Here is a 17211-nt window from a genome sequence, read left to right as displayed (position 1 = left end):
AATCAGAAAGAGCTTTATTGCCAGGTATGTTCGCGCATACGAAGAATTTGTTTTCGTGACAGAGCTTCTACCGTGCAACAGAATTACAGAGACAGGACAAAAACAGCTAAAAAATATATTTTAAAAAATAGAAGTAGGTAGTGAATACAAATATACAAATTGACAAGTGTATGTAGAGCTATATTACTATATACAATGTTATATGTTCTGTTATGTGCAAATTAGCATGTAAAGTGTGTTGTTAAAGTGCATATGTGTATAAAAGTGTATAGCAAAGTGTTGGTTGCACAATTATTATCATCAAGTGTTCATGAGATGGATTGCCTGAAGGAAGAAAGAGTTCAAAGAGGCAGTGTGCTGGGTGTGAGCAGTCCAGAGTGATTTTGGCAGCCCTTTTGCTCGCTCTAGATAAGTACAGTTCTTGGGGAGTAGGGAGTTGTTCCAATGATTCGCTCAGCAGACCAAACTATTTAACGTAGTCTTTGACGTAGTCAGATTTGGTAGCTAAACTAAACCAGATAGATATTGATGTGCAGATGACTGATTCAATAGATCAACTACTAGAGATTGTGAATGACGGCAGCCTTTTAGGGGCAGTTCACATATCACGTCCTTTCTAGAGTTCATGCCAGTTATTTCCAATGGAGGTGTGTGGCCTTCTAGCCGCACCCAGTTAAATAAATGCAGCGAACACACCACAAGTCGCCTGACAAAAACTGACCGATCAGCTACATCAGGGGTCACCAATCTCGGTCCTGGAACGCCGGTGTCCCTCCAGGTTTTAGCTCCAACTTGCCTCAACACCCCTGCCTGGTTGTTTCAAGTATACCTAGTAAGACCTTGATTAGCTTGTTCAGGTGTGTTTGATTAGGGTTGGAGCTAAAATCTGCAGGAAAAATTAAAAAAATATTTTGTCAGCTTGTTTCTCAGAGAAAACGGTTGACAGTCACCTAACAACCTATGAACCACTGCCCCAATAAATCCCCCCTCCCCCGGTCTGCACTAAAATGATCAAAGCGTTGACCAGTCTGCAGTGATAAAAGGGTTTAAGGAAAACTGATATACTCAATAAAAAAATAGTTTTTGCTTTAATAGAGGATATAACAATGATAAACTGATTTCAAACATCCAGATGCTGTCTAGAGTGCTAAAAGCCACGTTTAGATGAATATGAAATATCTGTGTGTGGCACAAGCAGTTCACCGACATGTTGAGGCCAATTAAATTACTTTGTTATGATAGTTTGATTATAATGTGAGAATATATGGACCAGATCAGACCACTACAGCTTGAGTTGATCTTTTCTTCTTGACATAAAACAAAAAGAACACCCCTATTGGCATTAAATTGAACATAAGCGTTCATTTCATGTGTCAAAGAACGAAATAAAGCATCTCGTAAATGTCATCCATTTGATTTTCTTGGTTAAAAAGAAAACATCACATAAAAATCAGTCTACTGGCTTTCGAAGGAAGTCAGGTTATGGTTATAAATTAGCCAAGGTCACATTTTTTTTAAGTTTGTCACAAGCTCTTTACACACTGCCAGTTAAAATGACAACAACAACACGAAAACCAACCTATTAGAGAATAATTTCTGAAGAATCATGTGACTTTGAAGACTAAAATAGTGGTTGCTGAAAGTTTAGCTTTGCCATCACAAGAAAAAAAATATTGATGCTTAGATGTTTACATGTAGTTGAAGGATGTTTTTTACCAAGGTTGTGGGTTTGATTCCCAGGGAGAGTCAGAACTGATAAAAATGTGTATCTTTAATGCAATGCAAATCCCTTTGGATGGAGGTGTCAGCCAAATATGTAAATAGATGCGGCATTTACATATGATCTTTTTTTCTGACGAATAAAATAAATGCTTGCATTGTTGCATTCATATCACACCCTTTTGAATAACACAGCAATACAAACCATACAAAACAATGATTATTTTAAATCTTATTGAACTAATTTTATTAACTTCTATTGTAAGTGATTGAAGTAGAAACGTGCAGCTGCTGTCTTTGGACAAACGCAGGACTGAAAGTACGAAACGCGAAGAGAGCGTGCCTAATTATACAGTTTACATGAGTGTTTCTGCAGCAGCCTTGGACCACACTTTTATTTGTAATTACATCAGCAGAAGACACAGCACAAGTAAAAAAAGAGGGAGAAAAGTGTGGCGTAGATTATCCTGCAGGCTGACATTGAGAAGTGCAAGAACAAAGCACACACTTTCTTAGTCAATGAGGACTTCAAGGCTCTCTGCGCTACCTAGTGTTTGACCTTCACTGTGCAGAGAGGCCTTGAGACAAAAGATTATACAGATCTCACTGTAAAATACATCTAGATCTAAAGCATGAAACTCCTAAATATGTCCCTGCACTGCATGCGAAGGAGATGATTATTTCAGAAAGTTCCTTTTATCCATTTTTTTGTGAATTATATGGTTTGTGGTTTTTTTTGGTCACACTTTATTTTGATGGTCCTTTTGTTAAATTTAAGTTACATTGCACCCACATGCCAACTAATTCTCATTAGATTATAAATAGACTAGGTTTCGGCTATAGGGTTGGGGTTAGTGTATGTTGACATGCACTTGCAAAGTTTCTGATGGTTAGGTAAATATTTGTAACGGGGCATATGAACAGATATTAAGCACCCGCATAGCAAACAGGCTTGGCCCAATGTGGCCTCATTATGGCACTGCTGGCGTGTTGCTGGCACTGGCAGGCATAATGTCAGTCGACTGTGGGCCATGCTGATGGCACTGCATGCATGACGGAAAACTCCATTTGGCCCAGGTGTGGATTGGAGGTTGTGGCCCAGATTGGTGTAGCGAATGTTTACATTGTTTAGGTAACATTAGGCTGGGTTGTGGCTCAGCTTTTGGGGTTTTTGGTTAAATGGTGGTGTTGATATGGTTAACTTATAGCTGAGAATTGGTCCAACAATAAACCTGTTTTGGCCCAGTTCAGGGCCAGTTAGTGGTAATAAATTTTCTGTGATTCGGACCAGTTGTGGCCCATGTGTTGCCCTTGTCTTTAATCCAGTTATGGGCCACTTCAGGACCATCATTCTTTGCGGTATTGGGCCAAGAGAAAAGTTATTGTGGGCCAGAAAGCATTTGATATGTGGATAGACAGTCAACTAATACTCTAATGGACTATCAAAATAAAGTATTACCATATTTTTGTCCCGGGTCAATGTCTGAAAATGAATCAGTGCACTTTGTTTAAATCTTTCATTGTTGTTCCTTAGATTTAAGAATGTGATGTTGTAATACATGTCCCTGTTTGACCTCTCCTATATTGAATAGTTTATACATGACACAACCATAACAGTCTAGATGCAAAAAATTATCAAATGCATTTTTTTTCAGTTTTTAGTTGAATGTGATATTGTGAATCTCCTCTTAAAATGAGGCAAATTTTAAAATATTTAATATTTTGAATATATAGCATAAATGTTTAAACTGATAACAATTTTAATAATTTACATTGACTTGCATGTTAATATTTATTGTTTATTATTCATTCATTCATTTTCCTTCAGTTTAGTCCCTTATTTATCAGGAGTTGCCACGGCGGAATGAACTGCCAACTTATCCAGCATGTGTTTTACGCAGTAGGTGCCCTTCCAGCTGCAAACCAATACTGGGAAACATCCATACACACTCATTCACACACTCTCAGAAATGCCAACTGACCCAGCCAGGACTCAAACCAGTGACCTTCATGCTTTGAGGTGACAGTTCTAACCACTGAGCCACCGTGTCACCCATTTATTATTTTTAAAATATAATTAAATATTTCTAAATTTGTAATATTTGTAAACATTTATAATTTTTATACAAAAGTGTGTGCTTTTATATTTATTCATATTGTTTTATTTTATTTTTTATACAACTTTAGGTAACTTAGAATTACAATACTGAGGGTATTCGAATATTTCATGTTGACCTTTAACCTCAATAGGGCAGCAGCCTTATATATATATATATATATATATATATATATATATATATATATATATGAAAAAGGCTGCTGCCCCATTGAGGTTAAAGGTCAACATGAAATATTCGAATACCCTCAGTATTGTAATTGAGCAATATCACACTCGTAGCAGTGCGATATGACTGCACTGCTACGAGTGTGATATTGCGTTCATACAACAGTTTGACGGCATAATTGTGTATATAAAAACTAAATCAAACATGGAGAGTCTCAAAAACCCTTTTGTATGAGGAACTACTTTCTTCCAGATTCAATTTATAAGCTGACAGTTAAACAGTTGAGTTCGCATCTTTTAAACTTTAGATCTCTAGTGTCTGCTTTTTGCTGGTTGTATGTGGGCGGAGTAATACACAAAGGGTAAAAAGGCTGTAGGAGTTCTAATATTGCAGAATATCGCACGGCTATCAGCCAATCAGATATGAGAACCAGACAGAACTGTTGTATAAAAATATATATATAAATGAATATTATTGTTTATTTTATGGGAATGATCAAATGGTAAAAATAGAATTTATATGATGATTCTTAAAACATAATATTAAAAGAAATATATGTGGTGAGCACCAAGCATCTGTTTCACACGAAAAGGCGTTTTTAATGTACTGATCATTGACGAAATGTTTACAGAGTGTTTTTGGAAGAGGTGTGACATTTTCCGCTGTGCAAAAACGCTTTGGTGGTCATGCGCCCTAAATGAGCTACATGCTGTTTTCAGAAGTTCTCGTTATTAGTGACACCAGTGGCCAGTAAGTTTAGTTGCTCAGCCCTAAAGTCATAATTATAATTTATTAAATAATTACTTGATTTTCTTAAAACCACCAGATTATACCCTATCCATTTGTCAGCAAGACATTTTAGTGACTAAAATATAAGACCTGTCATTATCAGTAGTATAATTTTGATCACTTATTCTTTTGCTGTCTATAGTTTGTTGGATTGTATATTTTACTGCAAGTACTGGCCTACTTAATATGTTGTTTAATTTTTATATGAATACATGTTATGCTGAATGACACTGGAACATTATTTAACTTGTGTTTTTACTTTTACAGTAACTTGAAATATTAAATGGGACCTGTTATGCAAAAAAATCACATTTATATGGTGTGTAAACACAGTTGTGTGGCAACAGGCTGAAAATATAACCTGCTTCTAAAGGTAACAAATGATTAATGTAATTTGTTAAATGACACTTGATAAAAACAGTTTGCAGAAACACTGATTGATATTCTCTCTTTGTACATGTCATCAGAGGGCAAAAGCTCCACTCATGTCAACATTGGGATGTGAAAATAAGGGAAATCCCACACTCCTCCATAAAAAAACACACAAAAAAACAATTACTAAATCTGTTAATCTGGAGTTGTTTCATTCTAAATAAACAATTATAAGGTCAGTAATAAGTTTTATTATTATCATTATTATTATTCAAGGATATCATTATTATTATTAAGGATACAATAAATAGTATACATTAGAAAAAGCAGCAAATAAATTAGAACTAAATAACAGCGGTGTTACTTTAAAACTGCACAGATCTATAATGAAAGCATTCGATTGCTTTCATAATGTTTTATGCTCACTAAGACAAAATTTGTCATGTTTAAAAGAAAACCCACCTAGATCAACATGTTTAGATTATTAGATTATTATGTAAGTCTTTTTAAACCTAATACCCAGAGTATCAGCTTTTGATTAGCTTTAAATCGTTTGTACAGAATCTATTTGGGAAACAGCATCCATTTATCACTATATGGAACACACCAGGCAGTCACACACCGCCACATGTACTGACTGTTTTAAGGATTGCATGGGGGGACAACAGCGGCTGTAATGGAAAGGAAGGGAATCCTGCTGTTTTTATATTTATTTTAAAGTGTTTTTGTGCCAAAATAAAACGAAAGCACAGAACAAATTCACATTTAGGAGCAAGGGGCGTCCCCTGGTGGTTCGACAGTATGGGTTGCATATCGGGAGGATCGGCTCTCTAATGTTTATTGCCACCCTTCATAGAAAGATTGCAAATTTGGGAGAAATACAGGAAAATACCTTTATGGGATGATAGCAGGATAGAAGTGTAAAATACGGGAGAATAATGGACAAAAACAGGAGGGTTCACAGTTATAGCCCCACCCACTAGTGACAATCTCTTCCTCATTAGCTCATTAGCATAGAATGATAGTCTTATTATTACATCTGCTACTATGCTGACACAAAGGCATTTATAGCTCTGCCCACTTCTGGAAAGAGCAGAATCTAATTTGAATTTAAAGTGACAGTCACCAAAACGACACAGTTAAGACTAAAAACTAAAAGGGACAGTTTCAAAGTTTAATAAAACATTATAAGTAAAGGATTTTGAGTTGAATCTATGCACAATGTATTTTGTAATACACAATAAATCAACCATTGCTGACGCTGCATTTGATATTGACAGAAGTTTGGTACTTCTCATTCACACTGACAGGACAGGACACCCTAACAAATACAGCCATAAAAATAAATAGAAGAGTTTCAATATATCAAACAGCATTCATAATCCCATCCTCTCCAGAACAGCGTAACCCCTCCCATAATTTAGGCTTTTATGCAAACATGACCCTGTTTTACTCACCTGTGAAGGCAACATATACATGGCCTGTTTAAACAAGCCTTACAAAAGGTGATGAAAGGGTGATAAATCATAAAGAGCAGGGCATTCATCTCTCTGCAAATAGTCCGCCCTCTCCTCCCCTCTCAATTACAAGCCCGCAGAACATAAATTAATATGTAAAATTGTTGGAGCGTGATGGCAGAGTTGCTCAGCTAAGGCCACAGGCATCAATCTCCACTCACCTCTGACAGATTTTCCACCCGCTGAGACGCACGGTGATTGAGAGGCACAGAGACACATGAACTGTGGGTAACCTGCAGCATATACAGTCTATATACCTATGAACAAGAGCAAGGGGGGATTGGGGGGATATTACAGGTAGACAGATTTAGATATTCAGATTAAATATGCACTGTAAAAAGTATCTTTCTGTATTTTGAAAATGTTTTCCGTTTGTTTGCTGTTGTGAATTGCATTATGGGATGTTGACCTCTGCTCTGACAACTTTTGACGTTGTAAATTAAACTACATGATTTTGCAAAGTCACTTTTTTTGACATTTAGTCATTTGTGATAATATAATGTATAAGAAATAATATATTTCTGTGTGGAGTTTGAATGTTCTCCTCGTGGTCGTGTCGGTTTTCTCCGGGTGCTCCAGTTTACCCCACAGTCCAAATACATGCACTATGAGTGAATTGAATAAACTAAATTGTCTGTAGTGTATGTGTGGATGAGTGTGTATGGATGTTTCCCAGTACTGGGTTGCAGCAGGAAGGGCATACATTGTGTAAAAAATATACTGGATAAGTTGAAGGTTCATTCTGCTGTGGCGACCCCTAATGAATAAAGGGACTAAGCTGAAAAGAAAACGTATGAATGAATGTCAGTAGCGACACCAGATGAATGAATGACTAATATATAGAGAAATAGTCCGTAAACTAACAGAGAATGTACTGGATGTTTATTACAAGGTTTTGTTGTATATTTGTATAATATACAACACCAACACAACACCAACAATATCACTGTAAACTATAAAAACGTTAATAAAAGTCCTGTTTTCAAACTTTTCAAGTTAAAAATTGTTGGAAAAAAATCTAAGTTCCCATAATGCAATTCAAAAGCATAAATAAAAGGGGAAAATTAAAAGATATAATATAAACATCCAGAAAACTGCTAATTTACAGAATTTTTTTTTGCAGCACTGTAGATAACAAGGGTGCAGCTGTTTAATATACTTTATGCATTTTGTTTATAGCACATGTTGTTTGTACCCCCATAAAAAGTCTGATATACAGTTGAAGTGAATTATTAGCCCCCTTTGAATTTTTTTCTTTTTTTAATATTTGCCAAATGATGTTTAACAGGGCAAGGAAATTTACACAGTATGTCTGATAATATTTTTATCTTCTGGAGAAAGTCTTATTTGTTTTATTTCGGCTAGAATAAAAGCAGTTATTATTTTTTTAAACACCATTTTAAGGACAAAATTATTAGCCCCTTTAAGCTATTTTTTTCTCGATAGTCTAAGGAACAAACCATTGTTATACAATAACTTGCCTAATTACCCTAACCTGCCTAGTTATCCAAATGAACCTAGTAAAGCCTTTAAATGTCAATTTAAACTGTATAGAAGTGTCTTGAAAAATATCTAGTCAATTAATATTTACTGTCATCATGGGAAAGATAAAATAAATCAGTTATTGGAAATGAGTTATTGAAACTATTATGATTAGAAATGTGTTGAAAAAAACCTTCTCTCCATTAAAAAGAAATTGGGGAAAAAATAATTCAGGGGTCTAATAATTCAGGGGGGCTAATAATTCTGACTTCAAATGTATATGCAGATTACATATATGACATATAAGTTTATATTTGGATTTCACATATAAAATAAATGTCAGATTTGCAACAAATTTTAATATTGCAAAATGGTAGAATTAGTTATACATATTTTAGTAAATCACTGTCGTTTATTCTTTAGCTTGTACCTTTTATTTTCACTATTGTTGTTGTAGGCATTATTTTTTATTTAAAATGATTATTTAACAGCCTATTGTATTCCTGTATTTTGTTTATTACATGTATTTTTTATGATCACTGTTATATGCTGATCATCTGCATAATTTTTTTATAATATTGCAAAATTGGATGTTTAAATTCATCCACTAGAATGTCAAATATGTACATGTTTGTTGTCCATTTAAGTACTTTTTTAAAGATCTGTAACCTGTTTTGTCCATAAATGTTTTTTTTTTTTTTGTTATTTAGAAAACTTCCTGAGAGAGGAAATGATCAATTTGTACCTGTCCAATACATTTACGGATGACCCATGGAAATGATTTAACCAAATTTTCTGTCTGCAATCTTTTGAGTAGAGGCACACAGAAATTTAGTTATTCACATGCGCAGCCGAAACAGTTTTTTACACTGAGAAAATGAGAGTGAATTATTTACATGGCCTTGGTGATGTGTCTTGTTTGTTTGTGTCGTCTAGCTTTTACTAATTAGGGTCGATGGGAGCCAGAAAATCTGAATCTGCAACGACCTTTCTGCTCTGAATACTCTGTTTTCATATGCATTATCCTTTTCATATTTCTGTAAATATTGCATTGAATTCACCTTTTCTTTTCATAATTTAGCACTTAAACAAAATCCTGTATAACCCTTTTTTTATTATTCCTATAAAGGACTATTTAAGTGATATTTGCTCTACTGGCGCCATACTTTTTATCTTTTGAAAATTTACAACTTGAACTTGAACTTGAATTTGTATTTTTGGTGTCTTTTTGATGTGAAATATTAACAAATTATTATGGAAATATTAGCTTTGTAAAGTAAATATAAGTAAATAAACTTTTATTCAAGATGAGCAACTGAATACAGATTTTTTATAAATGTCATGTTACTGTCAAATATGATGCATCAGGCTTTAAGAAGTGTTTATTTGCTCATCTGACGGTCACTGTGTTGCACGGCATTACACTGTATGTGCTGCCCTATAACAAACTACAGAGCTTTCAGCTCACAACAAGCAAAAAACAAACAAACATATTGATAGAGTGTTAGAAAAACTTCATCAATTACCATATTACTGACAATCTAATAATCATAATAATTATTTTTAACCATATAAATATCAAAGCAGCGATTTAAAACAGTTATGATGCAGTTTTTAATATTTGTGAGACCAAAAATAGTAATAGGGTATATGCACACAGACTTTTGATTTCAGTGTGCCAGCCCCAGGGCTTCTGATGAATTGTCATCCTGTACAAAATCGCTGCGTTTAAGATCTGATTTATGTTAAAAACATCTTCTTGCCCGGCTGAGATATGATATAAAGTGGGTTTCAGACCAAACAAGAAGCACTTAAATGATATTTTAATTACATGATATTTTTACGCATCATGTCTTTAAAATATGAAAAATTATTTTACTCCAGTATTTTTAAGGAAATTTCTGCGCTGGCCTGTGGCTAATGACGCCGCCTGCATCTTTTGTATCTTTTTGTGCTTTAACAACTAAATGAATGCTGAGGTCTATTTAACTGATTATATTTGAATGACATTACAACAATGATGCTGTAAAAGCAACCTCATGAAACTGAAAATAGTCACATTAAGCTTTCACTGGAAGTTCATCAATGGCTGCAAAACACTAGCTGTGGATATATAACCCATTGCTCATTTTAGATCTGTAAATGAAACTGAATTGTTTCCTCATTAAAAACCGTGTTCGGTATTTTGTGCTGAAACTTCACATACTAGAGACATTAAAGATTTATTTTAGGTCTAAGGGTCATAATGGGCCCCCTTTAAGATGCTTGAATGCTTTCGAAGTAAGCTTCAAAACTGAAATCTTTTTTCAATGAAAAAGCTAGCACCAGACACCATCTGATGATATGAGGGAATTACATGTCTTAGCCAATCATGTAGTAGTGTTTGGTCTCCAGGGGCCTCATGTACGAAGACTTGCGTGGAAATCATACTAAAACATTGCGTACGCACAAAGCTGTAAATGTGCGTAAGCAGAAAAAAATTCAGATGTATGAAACACTGCGTACGCCGAATCCCACGCATATTCTTTTGTACATCCGAATGAACGTGAAACTGAGCGCAACATGCACGAGCACAAAACCCCTCCCTGCCTCCTCCCCCATATGAATATGCTAATGACTATGCTAATGGAAAAAACCCAACGAAAAAGCAAAGGCAAAAGCAAGCAAAAAGAGAAACTTTGAACAGAATGTGAAATGGAGGTGCTGCTTTCGGAGGTAGACCGGAGAAAAGCGGTGTTATTTGCAAGTTTGTTTTCCGGAATTAACAACAAAAGAAAAAAATAGAGTGGGAGAGTTTAGCTGATGCGGTTAACACAGTTGGGTCTGAACATCGCACTGAGTGCATTAAAAAAAGAAATAATGTGGTTTATATCTGACAAATGTTGCAGTACCCTTAGCAGTCTCTGTGGCGCACCTCGTAAGACACATGTGATCATGAATTGACACGTTCGAGCTTAAACTCGGCTCGAATCCAGCGTCTGATGAACTCATTCTTCTTTTTTTCCCCGCTACATATCAGATTTTGCCCACTATTTACATTAGGCCCCTGGAATCCATGAAGGTATTTAGGCTTATCATTTATGCTAGGCTATTTAGGCTATATTTAGGTTATTCATTTCAGGCTTGCCTTCAGCTGGCTTTGGTGAAGCGACGCAACTTACATAGGTCATGTGATAATGACAAAAGGCAGATGTAGTGCATTCCCTCATACCATCAGATATGGATGGACCTTATCATTCAAAAATATTTCAGTTTTGAAGCTTAAAAAATCTTCCATGTAATCCAAAATTTATGTTTTTCGGTTCTTTTATGAAAGGCTTAAGCTTTGAAAGTTTTTTTACACTGTAAAAAGCGATTAGCGGACTACTTAAAGGTGCTGTATATAAGATTTTGACTCTTCTAAAGAATGAAAATACAATAATATGTCTGCAGATATAAAAAAAATGCCAAGTGAACAGTCTTGTTTATATAAAAAACAATGCTGAAGTCAGATATTCTGCTTTAAAAATGTGCGTTACAAGCCGGAACATCTGTCTTTGTTTTGGTCATTTAACCTGCCCAATACTCGTTTAGCCAATTATATTTCAGCACCCTTGCTGGAAAACTGCCTATTTCATTCATTAGGTCAGGAAGGCTCTCAAAGTACATGTCCTGCGACCGAAAATGCAACTTCCGGAGAACAGTTACAGTAAAATATTTCTTCGAACGCATGCTGATGCTTCTAGTTAAAAAAATGGTCAGGCACACTCCATAAATCTGGCAACCTGCGCTTGCGTGGCCAGGTCAGAGGAGGAGCCGAGTGTTTAGATTCAGGAGTGCAATAATCAGTTCCACCACTGGGTGTCAAACGAACATACCGCACCTTTAAAAAATAAAAGAGGGAAAACTTGTTGCATTATAATTATCAAGTAAACAAAATGTGCATAATTATAAAAGTTATGTGAATGGGTTTACTCAATTTTTAAAGTGAATTCAACTTTTTGCTTTTAAGACAACACGTTTAATCACTTTTTAAAAGTAACTAATTTCTTTTTATGGTGGCACGGTGGCTCAGTGGGTAACACGATCACCTCACAGCAAGAAGATTGCTGGTGCAAGTCCCGGCTGGGCCAGTTGGCATTTCTGTGTGGAATTTGCATGGTCTCCCCTTGTTCGCGTGAGTTTCCTCGGGTGCTCTTGTTTCTCTCACAAGTCCAAAGACATACGGAATTGGGTAGGCTAAACTGTCCATAGTGTATGTTTGTGAATGGCTGTGTATTGATGTTTCCCAGTGATGGGTTGCATTTGGAAGGGAATCTGCTGCGTGAAACGTGCTAAATAAGTTCATTCCAGTGTGGCGACCCCAGATTAATAATTAAGCAGAAAAAAAAGAATGAATAAATGAATAATTGCTTTTTACAGCGGCACGGTGGCTTAGTGGTTAGCACTGTTGCCTCACAGCAAAAAGGTTGCTGGTTTGAGTACCGGCTGGGCCAGTTGGCATTTCCGTGTGGAGTTTGCATGTTCTCCCCGTGTTTGTGTGGGTTTCCTCCAGGTGCTCTGGTTTCCCCCTACAGTCCAAAGACATGCAGTACAGGTAAATTGGGTAAGCTAAACTGTCCTTAAGGTAAGTGTGTGTGTGAATGCCACAGTGTATGGGTGTTTCCCAGTACTGGGTTGCGCATACACACAGTTACTGAACATGTTCAGTACTAAACTTTTTTTCAGATCAGCACACAGTTTGATCAAGGTGCCATTTCTGAATTAGTTTCACACCCATACAATTCAATCCCACTAGGGTTACAGTTCCAAACATGTTTTTAGTGTCAACACACACAGTTTAATAGTAAGTCTAACACATTTTAAAACATGTTGAGGTAGCAATTCATCTTCATTAGTAGGTCTACATACAGACACAGTTCAGTCACATTGATGCAACGCGTTTCTTTAAAACACAGTTCGACCATGACCAGAGGTGCCTCATGTAAACCAATTTAATTATTGAATGAAGAATGACTTACGGCTTCGGAAGACGTGAAATAGAGCACACGCATATAACATTACATTAAAATCTTTATGTATGAACACTGTGCGCCCTTGCCTGAAGGTGATGTGAAACAAGTTTTTCTGCTCGCAGTTCATCAAGCGAATTATGTTTCCATTGTAGCATCTTCAGTAAGAAAGACAATGCCAAGGCCAAGCTTTCAAACCCCTATACCGAGACCCAGAGCAGCAGAAAAAGGCTCTGATAATCTTTTTTTCAAAGAGCCACACAAAAGCCAGAGGAAGGGCAGGCTACACACACTCATCGAGGCCTCTAAAAAGAAAAGGTCCATTTGCTCAACTCTGAATGGACACTTTCTTTCCATGTACACACACTCACGTACAAACACAACACATCACTCAAGCCGCGCAGTCGCTCTGCTAACCCTGATGGTCCATTAAAGGACGGAAGCCATCAGGCCAGGTCATTAAGCCAGTGGACGTGTGGGTGCCGGTCGGTTTGTGTTAGTGGTAGAGGGAGGGACCTGTGTGTTTGGCATCTGTTCCTTTATGTTCTGTGAACAGACCGACCTTGTGTTTGTATGCCTGTGTGCTGACCTTGAGCTAGGCTGAAACAGCAGACACTGCTGCTTCTGAACGACCCTGAAAACCAGTGTGTGCGTGTGCGTTATTGCGTGTGTGTATATGAGAAACAGAGAGAGAGAGTGCTAAAAGAAACATCAGAGCAGCTTTCAAGCTCCTAGTTTTCAGAGAAACATTTTCAATGTCTCAGGGTTGCGGTAAACTTCCAACACTCACACAAAGAGCAAACTCCTTTACCTTCATCACACTGAAACATTAATAACACTACAATATCTTGAAGTAGTGGTTGTTGATTGGTGTGACATGCCTGAAATTGGGTCAATGGTGTGTTTTGATTGGTAGATTATGGATGAAAGAATACATATTAGTAAAATAAATAGGTATTTGGCCTTTTAAAAGGAAAACAAGTGTGCTTTTATGTAGATTTGTGTGTAGATGTCAGTCATTTTGAAAACTGCTTAGGCCTGCGCAGTTCATGGTAATACTATAGGGTCATTGGCATCACAACTTCTTTTCTATTCATTTATTCATAAATACATGAAAAGAATTTTAAGTGTTATATGGCTAGACTTATACATGTGAGGTTAAAATGCATTAAGTAAAAAATGTTACAAATGTCTTGAATTCTTGTGGGAAAAAAGCATCTCATGTACTTTGGCATTGTCTTTTATTAGCATTTCTAAACAGAAATATTTTAACATCACCTTCACTTATTTGAAAATCTTTGGAAAAATACAAAATACCAATATATATATATTATGAAGGGTGTCATGGTATGCAGTGGTTAGCACTGTTGCCTCACAGCAAAAAGGTGGCTTTTTCAAGTCCCGGTTAGGTCAGTTGGCATTTCTGTGTGAAGTTTGCATGTTCTCCCCGTGCTGATGTGGGTTTCCTCCGGGTACTCCAGCTTCCCTCACAGTCCAAAGGTATGCGCTTTTGGTAAATTACTGTAAGTAAACTAAATTGTCCGTAGTGTATGAGTGTTGATGAGTGTGTATGGATGTTTCCCAGTTCTGGGTTGCAGCTGGAAGGGCATCAGTTGTGTAAAATATATGCAGGAAAAGCTGGTGGTTCATTTCCTATTACTAATTCCCTGATGAGTAGAGAGCTAAGCTGAAAAGAAAATGAATGAGTTTACATTAATTAATTCAGATTTTATGAACTAAGTAAACATATTTTTCTAAAATATTACTCAGATATATTAATGGTGTAAGGAGCTTATAGTCAAGCCTAAAATGATTAATTCCCCTGGAAAATTCAGATTTAAAGTTTAAAGAGGGGAGAATAACGTCAAGTTTACTCTCAGCCCCATAGATGCTGCATAAAAACACCTCGCATAAGCGGTAATTGGTCTTTTGAAATTTGACGCACAAATGATATAATACATTCACAGTGTTGGGGAGTAGCTAGTTACTTGTAACGGTGTGATGTAATTTAATTACAAAATAACTGTAACTGTAATTTGTTACAGTTACTATAAAAAGATGTTATTAAATTAGTTACTTATAAAAATGTTAAAGATTGTTGAATAATATTAATCTGTTGCTTTGCCTGTTTTTGACATGCACGATGCTTTCTGCTGAGGCCATTTAATAAAGCTATAACTACTCAGTAGTGTGGCGGAAGCGTTGCTACTTTCTAAATCAAGCTTTTCAGTAGCGAAGCTTTTTTTTTAATCAAGTAGTGCAGTAGCATCCACACCAGACACCAGTCACAGATCAATAAGTGACGGCACCGACATTTACAAGGCAGTAAGGCCAGTGTCTAGTAGATGAAAGTAAATCCATATGATGTGGATATGTCGATTTCTTCTTCTATCTGTTTTTCACTGGTCGACAACAAACTTTTTTTTTACTGTTAACGTTACTGCCACCTCTCACTCTAATCAGTGATGATGACTGAAGGAGAGGAGGTCTATATACAGTATATATATATATATATATATATATATATATATATATATATATATATATATATATATATATATATATATATATATATATATATATATATATATATAATGCTCATTTCTAAATATTTGTTTTTGCTGTTATATACTATAATTTGGTACAGCATATTATTTGCAAATAACTGAACTGAACAATTATGCTTGATATGTTTCATTGATGGTTTTATTGATCACTAAGATATGATAGACTTGGATTTAAGTTGCTTTGATTTATGCAAAAATAGCTTAGATGTATTTTTTTTGCAAATGCCACAAAAATCACCCCGCACCTACTAATTAAAAACTAATTAAATTTAGATTTTGTAACAACAGTAAATATTTTTTGTTAAAAGGTCTGGTTTTGTGGTGGCTGTACTTTAATATTAAATAAATATAATCTTAATTTAAGTGATGAAAGATTTTGAAACTCTAGCAGTAAACAAAGGCACTGTAAGGTCACACCTGCCTGGTATAAAAGCTTGAAAATGATTTAGTAGAAAATATCCATTTGAAACTTAAAAGTAATCAAAAAGTAATTTGTAATCTGTAATCTATAAAATTTCCTCCCCAACACTGCATTCATAAATGTTTTTACACATTTAAAAAAAAGCGAAATATAAAAAAACTTTTAAAGATTTAAGATTATGATGACCATTAAACTCATCAAACGGCATCATTTAGGGCACTTTGGATAAAATTGTTTTCAGACTTGTTTATATTCACGTTTTAACTTCAGAAGAGATTTAAAATAAAAAGCATTGTTTGGTGGAAAAACCCTGTTTTTTAACAACTGAAAATTACCTTGTCATTTTCTTCTTTAAAATGCTTACATTTACAGTATTTTATTTTAAATTGTGAATAAATGTTATTATAGGCTTTTATGGAATAAAACAAATTTAAGCATTTTACTCAAACTTAATCAATCCAGTAGTCCTAAATCCAGCCTAGCCTGTTTTTTTTTTTTTTTTTTTTTTTTTAAATTGGTTATAGTTTTCAGATATCTAAAATGTACATATTTGACATGTTTTGTCTAGCACAGTATGCCCGGCTGTCTTTCAGATCTTCTCTTAACATGATATGATCTTCTTATCTCTCCTTTCAGTTACTCGGTTCGGAAGCGCGGTGACTGACAGCACTGACCTCTTATCTTTGCAGGGAAAAGAGGGGGCGACCGAGGTGCTACTAGTCTTTTTTTCACGGTCACTGGCCTCCAGACTAACGCTCCTTTTACACAGCAACCGCGCCTCGCAGATCGGTCAGCCAAGACTAACAAAGCGAAGGGCTGCAGTTTATTTATTTGCTGAGGGTAATGACAGGTTAACGGAAGGAGGTCGACGCTCAGTGTTTTTAATGGGTTTGTGTGGGTTGTTCCTCATCCAGGGAAAGGGACTTGAAAACCAGCCTGCACAGAACAGCGCTTCTTTTATAGAGCAGTTCTATAAACAAGTGATAAATATCGAGAGACTTACGATTCAGACTAAATCCAGCTTGCTGGGCTGTTCGTGCAGAATGCGTCATAAAACAACTACAGATT

At 35.7% G+C, this 17211-nt stretch overlaps 1 protein-coding gene across 3 annotated transcripts in view; it reads right to left on the bottom strand.

Annotated features, from left to right (window-relative positions):
• The window catches only part of gucy1b2 (guanylate cyclase 1, soluble, beta 2), a 49164-nt gene extending 31953 nt beyond the window's left edge, over positions 1-17211 (bottom strand). For 2 of the 3 annotated variants that reach the window (XM_073916842.1, XM_073916843.1), the window contains exons 1-2: positions 17147-17206; positions 6844-6939 (exon numbers count right to left, since the gene is read on the bottom strand). In XM_073916842.1, coding sequence (XP_073772943.1) covers positions 6844-6901 — 58 coding nt within the window. In that variant the 5' untranslated portion in view covers positions 6902-6939; positions 17147-17206. Of the gene's footprint in view, positions 1-6843; positions 6940-17146 lie in introns of all 3 variants that reach the window. The other variant, XM_073916844.1, reaches the window with a different exon arrangement.

Source organism: Danio rerio, chromosome 11 (assembly GCF_049306965.1).
Source record: "Danio rerio strain Tuebingen ecotype United States chromosome 11, GRCz12tu, whole genome shotgun sequence".
Taxonomy (NCBI): Eukaryota; Metazoa; Chordata; class Actinopteri; order Cypriniformes; family Danionidae; genus Danio; species Danio rerio.
Note: the sequence above shows the minus strand (reverse complement) of the source record. Positions and strands in the feature narration are given on the sequence as shown.